At 35.5% G+C, this 26,260-nt stretch overlaps 1 protein-coding gene across 1 annotated transcript; it reads right to left on the bottom strand.

Annotated features, from left to right (window-relative positions):
- Positions 1-2,309: 2,309 nt before the first annotated feature.
- Positions 2,310-24,955, bottom strand: LOC144976923 (N(6)-adenosine-methyltransferase catalytic subunit METTL3-like). The gene is made up of 15 exons (XM_078921530.1): positions 24,585-24,955; positions 21,722-21,897; positions 20,703-20,800; positions 18,317-18,374; positions 17,196-17,239; positions 16,745-16,820; positions 15,940-16,029; positions 14,390-14,426; positions 12,602-12,915; positions 11,622-11,809; positions 10,382-10,420; positions 9,569-9,677; positions 7,875-7,940; positions 3,184-3,296; positions 2,310-2,700 (listed from the first exon to the last, which is right to left on the bottom strand). The coding sequence occupies exons 1-15, from the start codon at positions 24,751-24,753 to the stop codon at positions 2,577-2,579; spliced, it is 1,701 nt and encodes a 566-aa protein (XP_078777656.1). The 5' UTR covers positions 24,754-24,955; the 3' UTR covers positions 2,310-2,576.
- Between the last annotated feature and the right edge of the window lie 1,305 nt (positions 24,956-26,260).

Raw genomic sequence — 26,260 nt, 5'->3', positions numbered from 1 at the left:
TTATGGCGCTTGCAACACATTTAGGTTATATCAGCGCCAGTAAAAAGGAAGAAAATGGGATAGTAAAAAGTTCTAGAATCACAATTAAAGCACCCAAGAGAAAGTAAGACAAAGGGGAAATGGGAACAAATAGGGATCAGATGTAGATTCCAAAAGCATACCACCAATGTACTTAGTTTGAGATCACCTAAAAGTCTCATCCAGACACAAGCACAGGTCCCAACTAAGAGGAATACACTCAAATGTTTACCAATCATATAATATAATATGTAAACTAAACATAATACAATGCATAACAGAGAGATGATTTACAATGAAAAAAATATCTCCCAAAACTATAACTATACATTCGACTGTTTCCCTCTCAGCCAAGTAGCTCCTGCAAGGATCAGGACAAAACCAAGTAATCTCATTCCACGGCAAAGACAGGAAACAATTGGAAAACGGGTATGGGGGGATAGAAGACACAGCATGTACCTCCCTGCCCACTATGGGAGGTCAGGATCCCCACCCAGAATCCAGTGATTTGAATATGTAATCATTTTCTTAATTGTCCTTTTTACACACACACACACACACAGATCAATTTTTAAATGCCAGAGGACTCACCAAATCAAATCTTTATTTACTTGAACTTGACAAGGTAATTCAGGAACTAATGTAACCAAGTAAGGAATCCGTGATATTTTGTTTCTTTTGGCAAGATTATTAATCCTGAACCGGTTCACTTGACGAGTGATTCTTGCTGATATCAGGAATTGGTTTGACAGTACAAATTACCTACAGTATATTCCTTCTAGGAATATCTATGCAACGTCATTACGCTGATGTTATTTTCCTAGACTTGGAATAAATCCAACCAGTGAAAAATAAAGAAATTAAAAACATCTATTCTTTTTAGATATTAACTCTACATCTCATCCCTTCAATACAACAAAGATGCATTTTCATACAAGGTTTTGAGATTTTATAGAATAACATTCACCTTGCAACCTGTCGGGTCAAAGGTTTGAATCTTGCTGAGGGCTGAACAAAGTTGAGTTCTTGGAAAAGACACTTAACTTTCATTTTCTCAAAGTGTAAAGGTATAAAATGGGTAGCGTGGCTCAGTGGTACGGTCTTTGCTTCGTACCCGAAAGGTACCGAGTTTGATCACCTGCCGCTGCACTGTGTGGCCTTGAGTAAGTCACCTCCCCCTAGCTCAAATTGCAGCACTACACTGCATCTGACGCCTGGGTTATTCCAGTTTTCCCTTGGAATAGACTCTAGAGACAATAAAGGGAATTATTTATTTTTTTAACAGTTTTGTCTTTGTTGAAAATATTATAATGGCGCCTAACGGGCAATATTTCCTGTCTATATATTGTTTTCTGTTCAATCTAGGACACCTGGGTGGGGTTCCTGACCTCCCATAGTGGGCAGGGGGGTACATACTCTGTCTTCTATCCCCTAAGATCTGTTTTCCAACATGCACTCTGTCTTTGTCTTGGAATGAGATTACTTGGTTTTGTCCTTACCCTGGCCGGAGTCCTAGCTGGGAGGGAAACAGTTAAATGCATAGTTATTGTTTTGGGAGATGATAATTTTTTCCTTGTAAGTCATCTCTCTGTTATATGTTATATTTGTTATTTTGAATGTATGAATGTATGACGTAAGCATTTGAGTGTGTATTCCTCTTTTTAGGATTTTGTGCTTGTGTCCGGATGAGACTTATAGGTGATCTCAAACTAAGTACATTGGTGGTATGCTCTTGGAATCTACATCTGATCCTTATTTGTTCCCAGTTTCCCTATGTCTTACTTTTTCTTGGGTGCTTTAATTGTAATTCTAGAACTTTTTCTATCCCATTGTCTTCCTTTTTACTGGCACTGATATAACCTAAATGTGTTGCAAGCACCGTAAAACCCTTAAAAACAACAAACAATCTAGGACACCTTGTAAAGGACTATTTAATAGGTATTACATTTTGTTAAATCAATTGTGAAGTTTTCCAAATCCAATTTCAAAAATATTTGGAAACTTGAGAGTAATTGTAATATAGGAGACATGCTCTTATATTATGAATAAGTGTCAATACTTAAAGGATGAAAACCAATTAAATTAATTATTTATTGGTGATATTGGCATGTTTGTCTCTTCATCAACAAAAAATTGAAAGCCAAATAATATCTGAAATTCGAGGCATAACAGTATTGGAAACAGTAATAGTGATCACGAGTTTTCATTACTGGTAATTTCTTAGTAGAGAAACGCTGGTATTATTCATACACTAAAAATAAAAACATCACACAATTCAACAACAATGCAAATTGATCAAGGTAATTGATTTATTTTATATAAAAATAACAAACACATTAACACAGAAACACACATGCCGCACACAAACAACAATGCAAGCCGACACACTTCTACATACGCACCCACACATGCATATACATAACAAGGCCATACATACACAGGAATGTACCCACAAACACTCAACATAACCTAACTCTCTCTCTCTCTCTCTCTTCGACCACTTACCTTCATGCACCCCCTCCCCCTCCCCAACACACACACACACATTATCACAATCATCATCTTTTCTCCTTGTCCTTCGGTGGTCCCATGCAATTTCCATCAGGATATTTCTCCCTGAACAACTTGACAATGTCAGGGTCCTTCAGTCTCACTCCTTCCAACTGATTGCCAAGAGTGATCCTGTGGAGGGTCAATTTTTTAATATGACTTTTAAAAAATACATTTTGATAGATTAATAAATAAATATGAATATGAACATAGTGCATTTCCATGGATTTGGCATGCTCAATGCGCTTCCATGTAATCCCCTAACAGGCCATATAAATCAAATTTTCCACTTCATAAACTGCAAGTAACCTCCCTACTTGCACTCTTACAACATGCCATTGCATAAAGCCAGGCACTCCTCTTTATCTGAGTTGAGCGAGGTAATATAAGTAAAATGTCTTACAACTACACTGCTGATAAACTGAGTGAGTACATTTAGAACATTTCAAGCATTATTACAACACATTACTCTAAAATGAAAACAATTTAAAAAAAACAAACATTACACCAAAAATTTGCAAAGTTGGACAAGATTCATTAGACTCTAAAACAACAGTTTAAATTCTCAGAATACCAAATAAAACTTTTAAATAGACATTTCTTGGAAAGTCTCACCAGTTAGGCTGTACATTGTGAGGTCGTCCAAACAATTCCACTTTGCGAGTTCCTGGAGAGAGACGCTCAATAATTCCATAGATCTCATCTGGTTTGTGACTTGTTGCTCGCACCTTTTTGAGATATTGGGAGAAAAAATAATTATAAATATATTTACAAATAAAATATAAATAATAAATTGCATTGCCAAAGAACTGCCAATACGCTTCAACAGTCATGTCGTCACTTCCCTCGTAATGACGCATGGTAACTTAGTAACTGGCTCTAAACTATCGGAACAATGGCGGACGCCCGTATGAAATATTTCCTCGGCGAGCATAAAAGCGTATCCAGAGGGTAAAAAAACACATAAATTTGATCTGATCTTGTTTTGACTTTTACACATTCTGATCACAAGGCATATGAAAAGTTCTAGCCAGAATGAAGAATAAAAAGTAATGATTTTCTTTGTTTAGAACCAAGATGGCCACCGTTGCCGGGCGGCGTGACATCAGACTACTGAATCCAATTGTAATCTCGCCTACTAAGATGTGATGTCAGGTCATACATGTAAAGTGTTGCTGTTGGCTTGGAACCAATTGTAAAGCATTTTAAGCATATCTAATGCATACCACTTTTATCTCAACTCTCAATTTTCAAATCTTTATTATTTGACCCTTGAGAATACTAGAGTTGCTTGAAAAAAATTAGCCTCAAAAAGGAGTCAGAAATATTTCTTTTCTCTATGTAAATTTTGCGGTAATAATGGCATTCTTGAGTAATAGCTACTGCATAATTGTAACTTATCGATGATATGCGCTTCGCAAAAAAACTCATAACAACTGCCAGCCAGATATAATGTACCAACATACAAAACAATGTGTAACCTTAAACGTTTATAGTCTGATTAATACAATTTAATGAGAACCACTCATAAAAAGGGCTAGTTAAATACAATAACAAAGAGCTGGGTGACGTCAATTTCGCTATATCTATAGGGATCATAAATATAAATATCCAAAATGGATTAAAAATAGAATATAAAATCTTAAAGTGGATTAAATAAACTTCTTTCAAGGGTGTCATAAGTACTTTCTCTTCCCATACCAGAATCATAGTCCAACATCAACATTTTAACGTGACTATTGTATGTCCAGAAGAAAATGTTCCAACCACACTTAAGTTGCAGAAGAAGAAATGGATTACTCCAGAGATATTAGAACTAATGAATGAGAGAAGAAAGGCCAAAAATCAGGAAGAAAAATACAAGACTCTGAACAGGCAGATAAAAAGAAAATGCAACGAAGCTAAAGAAGACTGGATAAATGAACAATGTCACTATATAATGTCCTGCAAAGAAAAAATGGCAAATTCTTCCATCAGAAAATCAAAGAAGTGACAAACAAAACTAAATCAGGTGCTAAAAGTGGATGCATCAAAGACAAGCGTGGAAACACCATCATGGACAAAGACTGCATTCTAAACAGATGGTCAGAATATATTGAAGAACTTTTTTTGATAATCGAGGAGAAATGCCTATGATAAAAGAACTGGAAGGGCCTTCTATAATGAAAGATGAAGTTAGGAACGTCATGAAAAGCATGAAAAATGGAAAAGCTGCAGGACCTGATGCCATAACAATTGAAGCCTTGACTGGCCTGGGTGAATGGGGGATTGAATTCATCACAAACCTTCTAAATCAAGTGTATGACACAGGAAAAATGCCAACTGATATGAAACGATCCATTTTTATAGCACTACCAAAAAAGCCAGGGGCAGTTGATTGTGAACAACACAGAACTATTAGCCTAATGAGCCACCTCACAAAAATTCTTTTGAAGATAATTTTACTAAGAATAAGAAATAAAATACGACCTGAAATTGGGGAGATGCAATTTGGTTTTGTTGAGGACAAGGGTACCAGAAATGGAATATTCACATTATCAATGCTGATGGAAAGATGTATTGAAGTAAATAAAGATCTGTATGTGTGTTTCATCGACTATTCAAAAGCCTTTGATAAAGTACAACACGAAAAACTTCAAAATTCTATCATCCTTGGACATTGATGGTAAAGATTTAAGAATATTACGGAATTTGTACTGGGAACAAGAAGCAGCAATGCGTGTTGACAACGAACTAAGCAGTTTTACACCTATTAGAAGAGGAGTTAGGCAGGGGTGTGTTTTGTCTCCAGATTTATTCAACCTCTATAGTGAAATGATATTAAGAGATATCGAACATAAGAAGGGGGTGTGTATTGGAGGAAAGAATGTAACAAATCTGAGGTATGCAGATGATACGGTTCTACTGGCAGAATCTGAACATGAACTACAAGAATTACTGGATGTTGTAGTCAGGAGTAGTGAAAATATGGGACTGGAACTGAATATATCTAAAACAGAATGTATGACGGTATCTAAAAATAATAACCCACCAGCCTGTGTAATAACAAGCAGAGGACAAACAATACAACAAGTTGAATGTTTCAAATATTTAGGCTTCAATGTAACATCCAATGGAAAATCAGATTGTGAAATAAAGAAAAGAATAGGTATGGCGAAGAATGCATTCAACCAGCTGCATACAATTATGAAAAACAGGAATATTAGCATGAAAACAAAAATCAAAGTCCTGGATTGCTATGTACTGTCTGTGCTGCTATATGGTTGTGAGAGCTGGACCATAAACAAGACCATGGTTAAAAGACTGGAGGCAGTGGAAATGTGGTTTTACAGAAGAATGATGAGGGTGTCATGGATGGAAAGGAAAAGAAATGAAGAAATTTTAGAAATGGCAAACAGAAAAAGATCACTGATAACAAAAATCATCAAACGCCAAATGGAATTTTTAGGACACATTATCCGCCACCCTGGTTTGGAAATACTCGCCTTGACTGAAAGATGAATGGAAAAAGATAAGAGGAAGACAAAGAATAACGTAATTGAAAGGGATAAGAACTTGGACAGATGAAGCTGAGAAAGGTGGCGCTGCTTTAATAGAATTGGCAAGAGATAGATCAGCTTGGCGGAAGATGACCTCCGACGTCTGCTTCAGATATGGAACTACATGAGATGAGATGAGATTGTATGTCCATTTATGCTCTAATTATGACATGATAGATAAGTTCTGGGTGGGGTTCCTGGCCTCCCATAGTGGGCAGGGTGGCACTTACTGTGTCTTCTATCCCCCTAAATCTGTTTTCCAATTTGCTTTCTGTCTTTGTCTTGGAATAAGATTACCTAGTTTTGCCCTGGCCCTGGCCGTAGTGCTTGGCCGGGAGGGAAACAGTCAAATGCATAGTTATTGTTTTGGGAGATGATATTATTTTCCTTGTAAATCATCTCTCTGTTATGTATTGTTATGTTTGTTATTTTGAATGTATAATGTAAGCATTTGAGTGTATTCCTCATAGTGGGATCTTGTGCTGGTGTATGGGTGAGACATTTAGGTGACCTCTAAGTACATTGATGGTTTGCTCTTGGAATCTACATCTGTTCTCTATTTGAACCACTCCCCTTTGTCTTACTTTTTTTCTCAAGTCCTTTTTATTGTACATCTAGAATCTTTTCACTATCCAATTTTCTTCCTTTTTACTGGCGCTGATATGACCTAAATGTGTTGCAAGCGCCTTAAAACCCTTTAAAACATAAAAAAAAACAACAGATAAGTTAATTGTTTCTTTCCATAAACGAAAATACACATTTCTTTCTTAGCATATTAGTACAGCTTAAAAGTAAAGTGTGTACTGAAACCAACTGTAGTAATCCATATTTCAGTATATATCAGACCTCTTGAACTCATGGAGGAAAGTTGTGGACGGGTCGGGGAATTATGATGTTAATGGATTAGAATTTTGACACCACCATGTTATAAGCAGCAAATGTTTTCTAAAATTGATGGATGTCAATTTGATAACCATAACATCCGTTAATGATTTGGTTTTGTTTTTTAGGGGTTTTGTTTGTTTGTTTGTTTGTTGTTTTTATTTATTTTTTGTTTTGTTTTATGCTTTTACTTTTTACTTTTGTTCATTTGTTTTCTCCTATCAATATCTTCTAATGTTGCTTGTTTTGTTTTTGTTTGTTTTTAAGGGTTTTACGGCGCTTGTAACACATTTAGGTTATATCAGCACCAGTAAAAAGGAAGAATATGGGATAGTAAAAAGTTCTAGAATTACAATTAAGGGACACAAGAAAAAGTAAGACATAGGGGAACTGGGAACAAATAGGGATCAGATGTAGATTCCAAGAGCATACCATCAATGTACTTAGTCTTATATCACCTATAAGTATAAGTCTCACCCAGACACAAGCACAAGATCCAACAACGAGGAATACACTCAAATGCTTACATATCATTATACATTAAAAATAACAAATTTAATAATACATAACAGAGAGATGATTTACAAGGAAAAAAATATCATCTCCCAAAACAATAACTATGCATTTGACTGTTTCCCTCCCAGGCAAGGACTCCGGCCAGGGTCGGGACAAAACCAAGCAATCTCATACCAAGACGAAGACAGAAAAGCATGTTGGAAAACAGATATAAGGGGATAGAAGACACGGTATGTACCTCCCTGCCCACTGTGGAGGTAGGGAACCCCACCCAGTAATGTTGCTTGCAGACAGTGTCGATTTTAATTTCATTAAAGATGCTAAACCCAAATTTTGGACATAATGCCTAATTATTGAAACAAAACCTACCTCAGCAACAATGACATCACAATCCATGCCTTTGTTAACTCCTTTAGGATTTCCTTTAACACCAACCTGAAACAAATATCACAATTTATATAACAACTATATGAGTGATCCAAGACTAAATCCATCCTCAAAAAATTATGTTCTTTATTATACATTTTGTCCAATATTAAAACTGCTTTACACAGAACTGGAGAATCAACATTCTCTTACATTAAAAAAAAAAAGAGTATCAAGATAAGAAGAAGACGAAAGAAAATGGATTTTACTATATACAACATAATTCCTAATATCCTACAGAATACATAAAATGCAGTTTAATTTAGAAACATATCCATTCATGAGTTTTAAATAAAGGTGAATGATACATTTGAAATGCTTCAAAACTTAGGGGGAAAAAAACCAGAAGAGTAGAATGCAATCAGGTGCTTTTCAAATGAATATTCATTTCTCGTAGTAAAAACAGACATTTGCATGAAAAGGATCAGGAAATACGAGAGAGAGAGAGAGAAAGAGAGGGAGAGGGAGAGGGAGAGAGAGAGAGAAAGAGAGAGAGAGAGAGAGAGAGAGAGAGAGAGAGAGAGAGAGAGAGAGAGAGAGAGAGAGAGAGAGAGAGAGAGAGTCATGATCAAATAACACATTGGTTTCAAAAATTGAATAAATACATCTCACAGATAACAAAAAAGTGTCAGTTCAACTTGTGCAATTATCAGCAAGGATTTGGGTTATGTATCCACTATTTGTTTAATATTTAATGAAATATCAGAAACTTTGAACGTGATCAAGGAGAAGAAGATTGGCCTCATAGAAATATCAATAATTCAATAACAAATAAAATGAAAACCAGAATGTTGGAAATCAAACTTTGATATTATGCCTTCTAGCTTTGACATACATTTTTACTCATTCTTTCCAAATTGTGTTTATTGAAAGAGACATCCTGCATGTTGGTATCAAGTGATTAAACACAGCTAAGACTATAAAGGTTCACTATCAGAAAAACATCATGATCTTTTTTTTTTTTCGTCCTCAATCAATCTAGTGGAAGGTCTGTTGCAGGCATTGGCAATCATATCCATTCAACCCTCTCTCACACAACCGTCTAGCATCAATGTTAAGACTTCTCATTTCCTACTAAATGTGTATCATTTGACTAAGTCAGTCATTATATGAAGTTAACCGAATACCGAACAGTTTAGATACAAAATAAATATGAACAAATGAGAAGACAGCATTACCACAATACTTACCATGGTCAATATACTTTTCTATAGGTGAGATAACTAATCCATACCCAAGTTGAATAATTAAATATGTATAATGTGCTTCAATAAATACCATACTAACAATACTCCAGGGCTGTTAATTACATCAGCAATCTTAAGGCAAATACTTAGTCTGAATATTTTTGTCTACTTACCAAAGGCTAGAAATCCATGATTTGATCAGATAAAACTCTTTATCGCCAAATTGCCTGATATAAATAAGCCAAGACTATTCTCAAACTTGCCTGCTTTATTAAAGACTGCATCAATTAATTCACTAACTAGACAGTGTTCTTTTTCATGATTTACCACATTACAAAATAAAATCATTCCATGGCTGTACTTTGTTATCAATGTCACCCTGTCCAACCTTGAACTCGGTCAATGTTGCTCGACTTTGTTACAAGAACATATCAATATATTTCCACTTACCAAACAATGCTCCTTTCCGTGATTGAGCCAGTGCCCTGTCCTTCCCGTGCGAATGATTCTCTGTAACTGATTGGTCTTTACCCAAATAATCTCATCCACTCTTTTGTAACTGTGGAAAAGACACAGGTCTCATTTACTTACAAGTGTGAAAAAAACATAAAACAAATTATATGATGATGATGATGATATAGAAGGAAAAAAATATTATATCCCCTCCCTCCCATAGAACATAAGTGACTGTTTCCCTCTCTGACAATATAATCTAGAGTTAGAGATATACTCTATATTTGTCTGTTCCTTCTTTTAATTTGCTAGTCCCAACAAATCATTATCCTGAGACATGCCAGGGTCATTTACTTACATAAAAACAGTCCAATAATCTTTTTTTTAATGTTTTTTTCTTTCTTCTCTTTTTCTCCAAATCACCAAATCGGGACAGTGCCCATTTTATTGGGACAGTTGGCCGCTATCGTCTCTGTAATAAGATCCCAACAAGGACCAAGCTAAAACCATTTGTCTCATTCCACTACAAGGCTAGAAAGCAATGTCAAAGAGGAAAACACATATTAAGATATAAAGAAGAAAGTCACATGGGATGTTAAGGGCTTCCATCCAAAAAGGGACAAAATCAGTGACTTAAGCATTTCGTTCATATACCACTGTTTCTTAAATGTCAAATAACTTTTTTTTTAAATACTTCATAAAATACTGAGAACAGCTGTATAATATAATATGCTTTTGTATTGTCTTTGTTGTAAAATAAATTTAGAGCAAAGCAAAAGGAATTAGGAAGCCAGTGTAAACAAGACTTACCCCCAAAGCTCTAAACACTCCCTGCCCAATTCCATGGCTCTGAGGGGGAAAAAAGTAAGAACGGTTGAAGCAACATATTCAAATTCTTTTTTTTTTTCTTCATGAATAAATAATCAATTGTTTAATTTATGAGTAGAGCTATCCAGACCCAACACGCAAACTAAAAAATAAACATTTAACGGCTGAATATATTTTTCAGAATGTATATATCTTTTCCAGCAATTTATTTATTACAACATGCAAAAAATGTATGAAACAACACTATCCACTTACTGTGTCAAAGCCCTTTATAATGGGTCCCAATCTAATGCTACCACTCAAAAGATAGGACAAGACACGATGCCCATAAGGCTTTACTACAATTTTTATTTTGGACAGAGACATCACTGTTACCAGCAGGGTACCGGGTACTCATTTTACACCTGAAGATAGTTGTGAGACAATATAAGTAAAGAGCCTTTCCAATGACTTGGTGCTGCACAGAGTGGAACATTAATACAATTTACAAGCAGTATCATTATACAACTAGAACAAAAACCTCACAAAAAAGCATCAATTATGAAAAGTTGTTCTAATACTTATTCTTCTGTCCCAACCATTTCACATTTGACTATGACCAGACTTGCCACCCAACCTCAACCATTTAGAATAGTTTTCCCATATTTTCAACATCAGCAACTGTCCAAACTCCAAACTTATTTGTATTCACTGAATTTATGAAGACTTATCAAGCTAGTGGAGGGAAGGAAAACCAAGTAATTTCTTTGGCAATCAACTGTCTGGCTACTCAGGTTCATATCAAGCTGGAGACAAAATTTAATAACACACATTAACTATTCCACTTTTATTATTTCCCCCACTTTTGTTACAAATCCTGAATTTTTGCATATAGCATATTTTGGTCAACATTCTCATATAATCATATTTTGGACCTCAAAGTGTATTAGAATATGAGAAAACATATTAGCATGAAAACAACTTTAAATGCATTGAAACCATTTCACTGTAAGACTAAATTTCTTTCAAATCATAATTTCTATGAATATTTATAAACCGATATGCAGATTGAACCATTCTTACCAATAGAGCAGTAACAGCAATGAGACTCAGGCTAGATCGTCATCGCTGCGCTTTTGATGTAAAATGGTACAATACGATGTAGAGTGACAATGAAACAACCCCCCCCCCCCCCCCACCTGTAAAAGGTTAATTTCTAAACAACCAAATTGCATGCACATACCTGCCTGTAACCCACAAGAAGATAAACCCATCATCTTGTAGGCCAGGGATATCCAACCGTCTCATTTCACTGTCTCCCATTGTACCATATGGCAACTCCATGTGAATGTCCCAGGGAGGGTCGGCCATCACCACTGCACATTTGCCCAACACAGACATGTCGAAATAACGGAGGTCACACTGTATCCACTAGTGAAACAAAAGAATATACAATCAAATTATCAGTGGAAATTATGACGTGAATGTTGAGCTAAAGTACATTGATAAGATTGATCAATGATGGATGTGAAATTATTTATGTTTTAAATTTTACAATCTAGATTAAATAAGGTTGGTTTTTAGACAAAAGGTCATGGAACTCTGTATCTAAAATTATCTAGAATAATGAGGGAGGTTTTCAATCAAATTCTCAGGAATTCCCATGATAGTTCAATGTATTGCATCAAGCTCTTTATATTGTTACCTGTAAACAGTGTTGTTATACATCATATTTACTTAACACTTTAGAGATTATCTTAAACGGAAAACATAATCTAAACATGCATTTAAATACATTGGAGGATGATAATCTACACAGCCATGCAACATTGTTTTCTTGGGATTGATAGATAGCGAGTCTGAAGACTTTGATCCTTGGTTTGGGGAGAGGGGGGAAAGGAGAAGGATGGTTTTAGAGTGCTTTAACCCTAGTTTTGGGGCTCTTGAAAGCTCAATTGTTTTGTTTTTAAGGGTTTTACGGCACTTGCAACATGAAAGCTCAATTGATAGACACCTCTCATCCCAGGCAAAAGAATCAGTATTAATATTGAGTACACTTGAGCTTTTTCTGAGCATCCTGTATATCCAGCAGTAACTAGGTCAATGAGACTTAGGTCTGGCAGATGGTGCTTTGCAATAAACGAGCATCCTCCCCAAAGGATAGTGAACAATTTTTAATATTTGTTTAACGCCTTGTTTTTAAAAAAATTAAAAATTGAATACCTGAGGAGGGAACATTTGGACTCCGCCATCACCAGATCCCTCTGTGGAAGGCATTTTTCCCAGACTGAGTTCCTTTTTCATTAAATCAGTGCTTGGCAGATGTTTCTGGGAGAGGTAGTCAATCTCATAGTGTACATATTTGCATGTATCGACATGGAAACATGTGTTAAGGAAGGAGCAATCGCCGAGGGATTCATCTGTGTGAAGGCGGATAATCTTCCTGAAGTGGAGTCTCTTGCATTGAGTCCCAGTCGGACCAAGTCTCTGACATTCTTCCTTTGTTCGATATTGGCAAAATTCTTGTAGCTGTGGCCCTTGGGGAAGAATTTTGGTTTGGGTTCTTCAAAATGATTTTATGAAAATTAATATTATCAAGACCATTTTACACCCCCCCCCCCCCCCCCCCCCCCCCCAAAAAAAAAGGCCCTTGATTGATGAAATAATTAAAGTTTATATCCAAAAGTAAAATTGGAGCAAAAGATATCATCTCAAACAGAAAACAAGAAGATCCATGAGCAGCTTATGTCTTTAAAGCCTTATCCACACACACACACACACACAGCACATACCCATAGGCACAAGATCAGTAAAATGAATTCTTGCAAAATACATACTAATGGCAGACATGCCTGCCCTCAATTTCAAATTTCAGGGACATTTTACAGATATAACCTCAAAATTTCAGGAACGATAGGCTGCGCAATAGTAATGTCTTAAAAAACAGTCAAACATCTGATACTGATATTCAGAGCATAATATGGTTACAATGGTGCCAGAGGTAATTATAAGTAGTTGCTAATCTGCTTGGACAAAAAGGGATATTCTCACTCACTGGTTTAATGATAAAATATTACCTGGATAACTCCTCAAGATAACACCATCACTGGTGAGAATGACTGACCACATAAAAGGAGGAAATTTTTCTCGAGCCAATGTGATCGTAGAGAAAAGCTTACTAATTTCCAAATTATACGGTTTGTTGATGCTGATGACGTGGTGGTTGTAGTAGCAGTGGTATGGGTGATAGTCGCAGTGGTATGGGTGATGATGTGGTGGTGGTTGTTGTTGTAGTGGTGGTAGAGATGATGATGTGGTGATGGTTGTTGTTGTAGTGGTGGTACAGATGATGATGTGGTGGTGGTTGTTGTTGTTGTAATGGTGGTAGAGATGATGATGTGGTGGTGGTTGTTGTAGTGGAGGTAAAGATGATGATGTGGTGGTGGTTCGTGTTGTAGTGGTGATAGAGATGATGTAGTGGTGGTGGTGGTGGTGGTAGAGATGACGATGTGGAAGTGGTTGTTTTTTGGGATTTTTTTTAGTAGTGGTAGAGATGACGATGTTGTGGTGGTTATTGTATTAATGGTGGTGGTGGTTGTAGTAGTTGTAGTGTTGGTGGTGGTTGTTGTAGTTGTAGTGGTAGAGATGATAATGGGGTGATGGTTGTTGTAGTAGTGGTGATGATGATGATGATGGTGATGATAATGGTGATGAGCATGATCATGATGATGATGTTACAGTAGTTCATGATTGCATGAACTGCTTAATTCCAGGTGATAATAAAATGGTCAATTTTTTAAATTTCCGGGACAAAAAGTAAAGTTCCGTATTTTTCCGAGACAGACATTAAAAAAAAAATTTTCAAAGACAAATCAGAAATTCGTGGACGGTAGGCATGTCTGCTAATGGCAAAAAACAATGTTTTTTTAAATACAAGCACAAATAAAACAAATAAAACAAAAAGCTCTAATAAAAAAAAAAGGAAGGGGTGTTGAGGGTGATTTCTCTTACCTCCTCTTGATTTAAATTTTTCCACCAGATTGCGTTCCTGAAACACACAAGGAATTGTGTAAGCAAATGTAAAATAAAAAAATAGCACACTCACAAAATCCCAATCTTTTATAACATAAAACAGTGCCAATGGTGACGAAAAGTTAAAAAGGGTGGAATATTTTGAACGATTGCCTTTGAATTAGAGCCCCATATTTACTGCATTAACCCCCGCTTTTAGAGCAAGTGAGATGATAAACCACCATTGATACTCTAGCTAACTTGTGGAGAGTGAAAAACTACTCATATTTGTTCCACCACATCAAATCTCTCACTGACAGGGGCAAATGTAATTTTTTAACTCTCTCAATCTTAGAGATTTTTGCTACTTTTCAAAATTGGAAAAAATGTATTAAAAAATGAGCCTGTACATAGTTTTAATATTCAACTATCATTAACATGCAAAAAAAAAATAAAAACATTAGCTTTGATACTATGCTTATAATTTGTCTCAGTAAAATGTAAAAAATAAGCATGGGGTCAAAGTAACCCGGGTAAACTACGGCTATAGTCGGTGTTAGGGTTGAGTGAGTTAAAAGTAGGAATTTCCTCCTCTGACATCAAAATCACAGATTTCAACGGATCCAAGGAAGACCATCAACGCTGATAAAAAGTAATCTAAAGTTTTATTAAAACCTCAGAAAATATTTACTCCTGTCCCATTGTATGAGACAAAAATGAATGTGGCAGTTTTGAAAAAAGAGTTGAATGTGTAATTCTACATCGATCATCCTGACCAGGTGCGTTTAGACCTGTTCTCCTTGTTTTTCTGGACTCATCAGATTGTGAGATGAAAATCAGACAACATCTGAAGAACTTTAATCTGGGAAATTAGGTTAGGGAACAGGTAATGGTGTAAGATAAAGATCTGAACCAATGTGTATGATATGGTGTCAGATAGTAGTAGTAGAAGCGTATGGCTACACCTCCAAATTCATTTCGTCAACCCAGCTTCGAAAGTCTTCCTCCACCCTAAGAACTGTTTCATAGCCACCTTCAAGTTTGGTTGCTGGACAGTGGAGGACGATGTGATCACTGGTCTCTGGAGCTGTCTGACATTTCCGACAGGCATCGCTGTTCCCAAGTTTCCATCTGCACATATTTGATGCAGTTCTGCCATGTCACATTGCCATCGTACAGGAGCTTGTGAGCTGCCATGACCCTGAAGGTGATACCAGCCGAGATCCAATCCTGCTGGACCAGCTGAAGATGAGTAGTCAGACCAAGAATGATCCAATCAAACCAGTGTCCAGACAAGGTTTTTCCTTCTCCTGGACCCACACCTCCAAATCAACGGTGTCAGATAAAGCAGAAAGATAAAACGCAGAAGAAATGAAGCCATCCATAACTTCCTAGTCAAGGAAAGCCGATTATTTGGGGGAATGATTTATCATTTTTTCATAGTACTTTTCTACATGCTTTTGTCTGACATGTGGTACCATATATATTCATCTTTTCTTTTCAGGTTCTAATTTTTCATTTTTTCATTTGCCTGATGAAATATTGCATACCTTGGCAGTCTGAGTAACGAGGAGGGCTTGTATCTCTTCATTAAGCTTTTTTTCCTCTCTCTCCTTTGTTGATTGCATGGACAGCAAGCTCTGCATAGACAGAACAAGAAATAATATGTTGAAAGTGTGTATAGCAGAAATATGATAAACAAAACAAAACAAAGTGTTAAAAAAAAAAAGAGAGAGAGAGAGAGAGAGAGAGAGAGAGAGAGAGAGAGAGAGAGAGAGAGAGAGAGAGAGAGAGAGAGAGAGAGAGACAGAGAGAGTGTGTTTCACAACATAACTGGTTTACATGCTCTTTGATTATTCTGGAGCTCAAGTCAACCCCAATGCCTATCCCAATTATTAAAAACGAGAAATAAACAGACACAAAAGGGGGAAAAACTTATTTTTCAACATTTTGTTTACCTTTATTTGCATGGCCGAATCACCTTAAAAATCGAATGGAAATTAAAACAAAGAAAAAAAGTAGAAAATTTAGTTTTCAAATAGGAATTACTTCGTCTATTGACCAGAAAACTATTCAATGCATAATTTTTGCAACATTTTCATGTCACAGATTCTAACAATTGTATCAGAGGAGATTTCATGTTTTGTTTTTAAATATTTCTATACCAACATAGCCATTTACATGTTTAAATTCAAACTTTACGATAAAAGTGGGACTTTAAACAAAAGTTTCAGCAGGGGGTGGGGGGAGGAAGAGGGGTAAAAGGCGCATAAGACAATTACACATTATAAAAATAACATGCTTATACTACTGCCATCATTTTTTCACAGAAAACAATACAATTCTGCTACAAACCTCAATATCTCCAGACTCTGGGCCTGTTGCTGTTTTCAACTGTTTGGATCCTGTATCCTCATCCTCTTCATCATCGCTATAAAAAAATTTTAAAAAAACAACACAAGATTATCTTTTGAGAAAAATGACTAAACCCTAAAACTCAAATTTATCTATTTTTTCAAATTGAAAATGCTTCATAAAAAGTTGATCGTATTGCGCGTTTTCTTTTAACTGAACTGATACTGTCACAGAAACAAAAAAAAGAAAAGCAAAAAATAATCAATAAAAAAAATTAATAAATAAAATCTGTACATCCAAAAGACTGCAAAACTCGGCTCCACTCCAGCATATAATATCCTTATACTGGCAGAATGAAATGAGATTTTCAAAATGATACAATAAATTCTTTTATACTTTTATAAAGATAATATGGATTCTAAAACATTTCTTTTTAAAATAGTCAACCAACCTGTCTTTCTTTCTCTTCTTGTTCTGACTTGTCATAGAATTAAGCTGAAAAGAAAAATGGATCAAAGAATTAAAAATAAATATAAACACTTTTAAGGCAAATCTACTGATTTATCATGCTCAATTCTCATTGCTAAGCTTCTATCATTCGACTGCCATTTCTTTTTTAGTTTTGTTTTGCTTTCACTGGTATTAGCCAGCCAGCATTAATTCACACAATCGAGGGAGATAATGGGTGAAAAGTCAATTGTCTAGGGACACAACGCATGGCCAAAGTTTTGTAGTCATCATCACCCATTTTATTAAAAAATTGATCATGTTCATTATTCGCTTGATTTTGTTACAAGATGAGACTTTTAAGCCACCTGAGTCGTCATGAACATGAATTTATAGTTTACTTTTGATGATTCGAGTATAACCTCTTAATTGTAGTCAATTGTAGGATTCTTGTCTTATGGCATCTGGTTTCTAAATGACCTTACATGAGTTGTTTCATTGAAAAGTCCTAACCCCGTAAAAAAGAAATAATGAAAGTACAGTAGCACAAAAGTCTCTGAGTTTGACATTTTTTAAAGTGGTGGACAGGTCAGTATTTGCTCACCAACCTTGATTACGACCATACAGATGATGCTATTTAGTTTCTGAACACCTGGATATCTTTATTGTCTGTTCTCTTCTGGCACTTATCAAGTTCCTTCAAATCTCAACTTTTGTGACACAAGAGTGTTTAAGTATTAATCTTTCATAAACAAACAATATTCATGCTATATAAAAGCTGGGGGTCCCGATAGCTCAGTTGGTAGAGCACTCGCTTCACTTGCAGAGGGACCAAGATCGATTCCGGGTGCAGTCAAGATTATTTTTCTGAACCCCCTGTCCACCCAGCAGTGAATGGGCCTGTTAGATTTGGCAGAAAGTACTTTGCAATAGACAAGGGTCCTATACAAAGAATAGCAAGCAATTGCTATTGTCCGTTTCAATCTATAGAAGGCAGGATAAGCTCTGGTTCAATTGGCCAAAAGGCTCAGAAGGACTATTACTACTAAATATAAAATCTACTTATTAAAACCCTTATGAAAAACATTTTTAAAGTGAAAAAAAAATATATAGAAATATACTAACCTTACTCAGATCTAAAGAATTCACCACAAGTCCTTCTGCATTTTCCTTGACCTCAATACTAAAAGAATAAAGGAGTGAGACTAGATAAACACACACACACATACACATATATACAGTAGAATTACTTTAAACCGAAATTTTGGGGACCTTCTGTAGCATTTCGGTTTAAAGACATTTTGGTTTAAAGCAAGTTCCCGTTTTGTGATGTTTTTCAAGGGTAGTAACTATTTAAGGAATTTGCTCATATAATCGTATCATGGGTTTCGCCTTAAATGGAGTTGTCGAATAAATACCGTCTTTGTAACCTTTTTTACCAATTTTTTTTTTTAAACAAAATTTTTTTTTGGGGTGTGTTTTAAAAATAATTTTGGGGGTTTTCGTTTTCCAATCAAAATTGTTGAAAGAGTTGAGTTCGAGATGCTGTGTTTTTTACATATCTCCTTCTTGCTCAACTTTTTTATCATCGACTTCACATAGTATTTTGATTTTAAACTTCAACGTGTAAGCACAGTGCTTTCTTTTAGTAAAATGTAAAGCTAAAATAAGATTGAAAGTTGAATGATGCGCAACTATTCAGAGGTGAAGTGAAATGGAAATGAAAAGGCGTGTCAATGCTAAGCTGTCTACTACACACCCCTCTTTTGTTGAAAAGCCATTAGGTTCAAAGGCCTAATTACATAACCCCCCCCCCCCCCCCTCATACACGCATATTTAAACCAAGTGGAAATAAAATGGCACATCAATGGTAAGTTGTCAACCCCCCCCCCCACACACACACACACACACACCCACCCACCCAGCCCCTTATTGTCGTGTTGAAAATCCAAAGCATCAAATATCTACAAAACTCAGCGAACATATTTGGAAATTAAAAGACAACAAGCTAGACCACAGTATTTCATGGAATATTCTATCTAATACAATAGGATATACACCATCATCAAAACAATGTAGCTTATGCCTGGAAGAAAAATATACTATAATTAAACACCCTCATGAGGCCACACTCAACATGAAAAAAGAGATGTAGAACAGCTGTCTGCATAGATGAAAACATATACTAATCAACTACAAACCTACGGAACCACTTCAACAATCAACAACTCAATCTCATGTAAAACACAGTCTTGACGATGGCCGTAAGGGCCTGAAACATCATTGTAGACTGACTTCAATATCGTGGTAAATATTACAATAATAATTAGCTCCATTTTTACATGTCAAGCACTATTTGTACCATATTTGTATCATAACATGATTCAATATATATATATATATATGGTTTGCGAATAAATATATATATATATATATATATATTTATTCCGCAAACCATTTACATTAGATGCCAACAAAGTAAATAAATTATCTCTTAATGTCCCATTGCTTAATCTTTATTTAAAAGGTTCAAAATATTTTGTACAAAGTTGGAAAATGAATTTTCTTTTCTTTTACCAATAGAACTATGACAAAATCCTGGTTGATGACTGGAGCTCTATCATCCTGGTGAAAGCTAATTTCAGAAGGTCTGAGGTTCCATCCTCAGTCAAGGAAAGCTGATATTTTCTGGATGATTTTTTTTGGTATCTTCTTTCTTGCTTTGTCTGGCACTGTTTCATACACACTTTTTCAGATCTTAATGTGCTTAATGAGATTACAAGCTGTCACGCCATGGATATACAAGGTGGTAACAAAAGTAACAGGACCATCACAAAATTGTAGGCTATTTGGTCTAGTGGTATGACACTAGCTTTCGGATTGTAAGGTCATGAGTTCAAGCCTCTCTCTGCGCATAGTTCAGTCCCTGGAAAAGGCTCTTTATTCACATTCTCTCACTGTACTAGGTGTAAAATAAGTACCTGGCCGTTAACAGCATGGCTCTGTCCGAAAACATTGTTGTAATATCGCCTAACAGGCGTCATGTCATGTTAAGTGTTGCTGTTGGCCAGGGACCCCTTGTAAAGCACTTTGAGCATGTTTAGTGGATAATGCACTATATAAAAGCTCAAGTTTCTTCATCTGATTTTATTTTAAATTGAAATAAAGGCATTTATATCAGAAACAAAAATGATACTTGCCTCTTCAGCTGCATTTCTTCATTGAATTACGTGCAGAATGGATATATATATATTTCTTATATATATAATATATATATATATATATATATATATATATATATATATATATATATAATATATATATATATATATATATATATATATATAAAGAACATGCATATATGTTGGCATGAAATCAAAAACCATTTTGTTTTGTAGGAGGAGGAGATGTTTTTCAAATTGAATGTTATACTGACATCTGATTCGATAATTAACAGCTTCCTCTGGTTAACAAACTGATAAAAAAAAATCATATATCATAAATATCAAACCTTATGAGCTTTTGTGAGGCAAATTTCCTTAGCAATTTTTCAACAAGAATCAAATCCACTTCTCTCTCCATATAGCGAGATGCATGCTCTGCTATGACCTGTAGATATATATATAAATCATGGTCAATAATTGAAAACAGTTCAGAGAAAATAAAAATTACAAACTAAATACGTAGCATAAATGTATTCAGTAAAAATAAACTATAAGTCACACATGAGCATTAGAAAAATAAAACAATGATAAAAACTCTCATAGGCTTAAATCTGTCTTCAACAAAAATAATGTAAAAATAACACTGGGCCAAGAAAATCATTTATTCCCTCCATCACAGGGCTTTCTGAAGCAATTAATTAATCAATTCTGTTTCACATACCTTAGTTTTTACCTTCATATTTAAATGTAACTGTATTTTCAAAGTATGTTTATTTGTTGGAACGGATCTGTTTAACACTACTGGTGACATTAAATAACTCTATTATACTTGTACCATTGTAAATTTGCAATTATCAATTTACAATTTCATTTAAAACTCATACACAGTTTCTCTTTATTTGACAAGATATAAGTTTTATCATTATTGTAAAACATAGGCGCTTAGTCAGTGGCCTCGTAAGTTTCATTTTGCCTGTAAATTTCAGATTTACATCTTGTAAGAATAAGAAATCATGTTGTATAAAGCAGAAAGTAATCCTGTGAGTGATGTTCATGACTCTGAGACTGTTAGTTTCTGATTGTTTCTATGTTTTATTTTTTGTTTTTTTTTTGGTTGGGCTTTTATTTTGAATGCATGTGTGTGTGGGGAAGGGGGGGGGGGGTAATTTTTTTTTACCTTGGGGTTTATTGTACTTTTGTTATTTCTTTGCTTGTTTGTTTTTGTCGTTTTTTCTTTGGGGGGGAGGGGTTGTTTGTATTTTTGGGGGTTGTTATTTTTTTGTTTTGTTATCATTATTTTGCCTTCAAGATTCTCAAACTTCCTCCAACTACACAATGAATAATTGCACAACTGTATGTGACAAACCTTTGAATCAGATGGGAGGTCTAAAGTAATGTCACAAAGAGCCATCAGCATTTTCTTCTCAACTTCTGGATCTATCTTTGTGGATTCTTTGGATGCCTCATTTTTTGCAGGTGCTGGGCTTATGCTTCTACTTGATGAGATCAAACTCTTGGACACTGGGGGAGCAGGCAACAATTCTGTAGACAGTCAACAATGGATATTGAAAAGCCATTCCAACAAAAAAGTGAAACGTGTACATTTCTGGTAAATAGAGTTGGGGCGAGCCTTTTGGACAGTTAGGTATTTCCAACCAGACGACTTGGGAGCAAGCACAGAGCGGTAACATCATGAGCGAGAGAGTAGTTGTTGCCAAGTCATCTACCAATGTGGAGAGAATGTGTTGCTTTTCTAACACAACTCTCTATAACTACAACTCTCTATAACTATCACTCTATGCATGTTAACTATATTTCATTGAACTGTATAAATATACAATTTAAAAAATTGATATGAAATAGAAAAACAATAACAAAACAAAACAAAACAAAACGAACATCCTAACAAATAGACGGTAAACACACCAGATTAGAAATCAACATAGTGAACATTGTTTTGTTTTTCTTATTCAAATTCCCCCATTCCACCTACTGAGCATGTATCTTGTGGGTTTGGAGGGAAGAGGGTGAAACTGAAACAGATCAAGACTCTTTGGTAGCGAGTTAATATGTCAAACAAGCAGACAACTTGGATGACTTGCATACTGAGCCAAGTTTTGATGGGAGTCTTGAGTCTTGATCACTGCTCGCTCTGTGAATGGGAAATATTTAGCATTTAGACTGAACCGTTTGACGTTTTCTAGCAGTAGAATTTTCCTGCTCGTTACAGCCACAACACTACTGGAAGACAAATTTACTGCAGATTATTCTTAAAAGAAGTATAAGTAATGGCAGACAAAAATCTAATGGATAACTCAGAGCAGCTTGCGTTGATTCGCTACACTACAATGCAACAGATACAATTACAATTCAATTTCAATGAGAGAATAAGTCATCCACCCATGGTCATGATCATAATCATACTATCTATCTAGACGTCTAGATAGAATTCTCTCTCTCTCTCTCTGAGTGTGCGTGTGTGTGTGTTGTATCTCTCTCTCTCTCTCTAAAACTCAAACCTCTACACCTTTTCAGCATGTCAAAATCAAAAACTTAAACCTATCTAACCTGTTCACTGTTCAATAAGTTATAATAGGCAGTTTAGTGAGCAGCAGCAGTGGCAGTCAAATTTTGACCCAACTCGCCAATAGTTGTGAAAGTTGTGACTGGAAATTGCCGTTCGCGTTTTGGGGGGTTCAATTAAAGATGCATAACTTCGTTATAAAGAGGAATATCGCAGATATTTTGGTATCGTTATTTTCGTCTTTCAATTTCCTTTTAAATGGTGCCAATTAAGGAAAAATCCATTAATAATTCCAGAAGTTATATGAAGTTAAAATTTGGCAATTTTCAAATGCATTTATTTTTTTATTTACCGCGTGAGTTTTTAAAATTTAAACGCTTGTTTTTAGAATAACATCTAAACTTTATTCATGCCAAATTTCAGGGCTCTATATCGATGCGCAGACACCTTTTAACTCTGCGCCGAAATGCCTTGTTTACATTATCTTCTCATCATGGCTGCCGGGCGATATCGATATTCATATCGATATTTTAAATTTAGTTATGTATTATGTTAAATTTAGTCCATAATATTTTCAGTACTATTATTTACTATGTTTTTATTTTGAATACATACTTTCCAACTTTATTTATAGGCATTTTATAGTTTTTGTTTTAAAAGTTCGTATATTTCTTCTCTTTGTGAAATCCAATAATAATATCGATATTTAAAAAATACCAATTGCTTTAATTTAATTTTATTTTACTTTGCCATCAAGTCATCAAGTTTCTTTCCCATATGTTTAGATATGTTTATCATTTGTATCCATATTTTAAAGGCCTTAGCCTTAATAATTATTATGGTAAGAAGTTCTATTAGTTTTGACACCCCCATACATGAGAGAGAAGGGGGGGGGGATTAAATTATATTAATTGTCAGTTCAAATGATGTAATAGCAATAAACCCAAAGTGGTTCAGCAGAATTTTTTAAAGTATTAGAAGCCAGAACTTTCCTTCTAATTATAATAGGGAATCTGATTCAATTTATTTGAACTTTTTCAATCTACCACTTTATTTATATGCAATTAAATTGCCATAGGTAAAAATAAACTCATTATGTCATTACACAATATGTTTATATCTTTTCATTTAAATACTCTCAAACCCTTTTTTATTCTCTATGTATTAATTAAAAGAGGGTAATTATTTGCAATTGTTTCAGTGAGATATTGGGGATAAATCCAAAAGTGATTGAGCAAATTCTTTCTTCTAGCCGAGTTTTTGATTATGTAACTGTAACATTTGCGTCATATTATGTAATAATGTGTTAATTTGAAATGTTTATCTTCCTCTTTATTAATGTAAATGCATTGTCCTCGATAAGACGAACATTTTGGTACACAATATATGATAAAAAATTCCATATTGACTGTTTTAACCATTTTTTATTAACATCACGCGTTTTCGGTCACAACTTTGCAATGGTAATTTTGGGTAAAAATCGGTCTGAAATTTCAGACTTTGAACTGCCGTAACTACATTTCTAATCAAGATAGAAACAAAATTCAAACTGTTCTGTAATCTGTGTTGCCAGCTCTTTCATATGACATTGGTTTCAAGTGTGTGAGGTACATTTAGAATTTCTATTAAACTCCCTAGAGTTATTATAAGAACTCCTCCATCAGATAGACAGAATCAGAAAGGGTGAAATTATGGGAAAAGTTACCATTGGAAGCGCTTTGCGCTGACGTGACTGGAACTATAGAAGGAGCTGAACCACTACTGGTTAGCTCGGCAGCTAACCCTTCACGCTGCTTTCTTCTTTCAAGCATTTTAGCTCTCAGATTGCTCTGCCGGTTTTTGAGAGCCTGAATATCATTCCATGCATCAGACATCTTTAATAGTTTGTTTTGAAGGGACTCTTGTATGTTTCAATTCTGTCGATAATAAGGCATCAATATAATGCTGAGTAAAATGTGTTGCGCAAATTGAATTGCCTTTATTTCAAAATTTTAATTTGGGATTTCATCGGCTGCAGAAAGTTGAAACCATAAACAGAGCGCAGCCATCTTGATTCTTTTGTTTATGAAGTTTGTCGTGGTTCCATGCAACAAATAGGTTACATAGGTCACGGGGATGGAATAAACGTCACTCACATAGTATAGTATAGTATAGTATAGTATAGAAAAGTGAGTGGAGCAGGCACTTATGTTGGTAACAACAAGATATGAAGTGAGTAGAAAAGTGCCAGAAGACAATAGAGAATAAAAAAAAAAATTTCGCGGCGGTGGTGGGGTTTGAACCTGCGACCTTATTGGTACGACAACTCCGCCTGGCAGGTGAGAGCGTGGCTCTACCGTGTGAGCTATCCACGAACACAAAAATATTCGTTTCAAACCCAAAGTCATTTCTAGATCCCTCTCTCACCCACTTCTTGAGACCGCCGATTCGTTCACCACCATCGCAAAGTAATTTTGACCAGCAGTTAAGCTTAATAGCCAATATTCTCAACACAAACATATAACATAGAAACGATTGAGACATTGAGTATGCTCCGGTGTATGGGGTGAATTTTTAATTCAGAAAAGTGAGTGGAGCAGGCACTTATGTTGGTAACAACAAGATATGAAGTGAGTAGAAAAGTGCCAGAAGACAATAGAGAATAAAAAAAAAAATTTCGCGGCGGTGGTGGGGTTTGAACCTGCGACCTTATTGGTACGACAACTCCGCCTGGCAGGTGAGAGCGTGGCTCTACCGTGTGAGCTATCCACGAACACAAAAATATTCGTTTCAAACCCAAAGTCATTTCTAGATCCCTCTCTCACCCACTTCTTGAGACCGCCGATTCGTTCACCACCATCGCAAAGTAATTTTGACCAGCAGTTAAGCTTAATAGCCAATATTCTCAACACAAACATATAACATAGAAACGATTGAGACATTGAGTATGCTCCGGTGTATGGGGTGAATTTTTAATTCAGAAAAGTGAGTGGAGCAGGCACTTATGTTGGTAACAACAAGATATGAAGTGAGTAGAAAAGTGCCAGAAGACAATAGAGAATTAAAAAAAAATTTTCGCGGCGGTGGTGTGGTTTGAACCTGCGACCTTATTGGTACGACAACTCCGCCTGGCAGGTGAGAGCGTGGCTCTACCGTGTGAGCTATCCACGAACACAAAAATATTCGTTTCAAACCCAAAGTCATTTCTAGATCCCTCTCTCACCCACTTCTTGAGACCGCCGATTCGTTCACCACCATCGCAAAGTAATTTTGACCAGCAGTTAAGCTTAATAGCCAATATTCTCAACACAAACATATAACATAGAAACGATAGTATAGTATCGTTTTCCAGCGTATTAGGCGTTTTGTGCCTTTGCTGATCTTGGCATTCAGTTCATCGAG

The sequence above is a fragment of the Berghia stephanieae genome, chromosome 7, assembly GCF_034508935.2.
Source record: "Berghia stephanieae isolate SIO BIC M18660-M18661 chromosome 7, UCSD_Bste_1.3, whole genome shotgun sequence".
Taxonomy (NCBI): Eukaryota; Metazoa; Mollusca; class Gastropoda; order Nudibranchia; family Aeolidiidae; genus Berghia; species Berghia stephanieae.
Note: the sequence above shows the minus strand (reverse complement) of the source record. Positions and strands in the feature narration are given on the sequence as shown.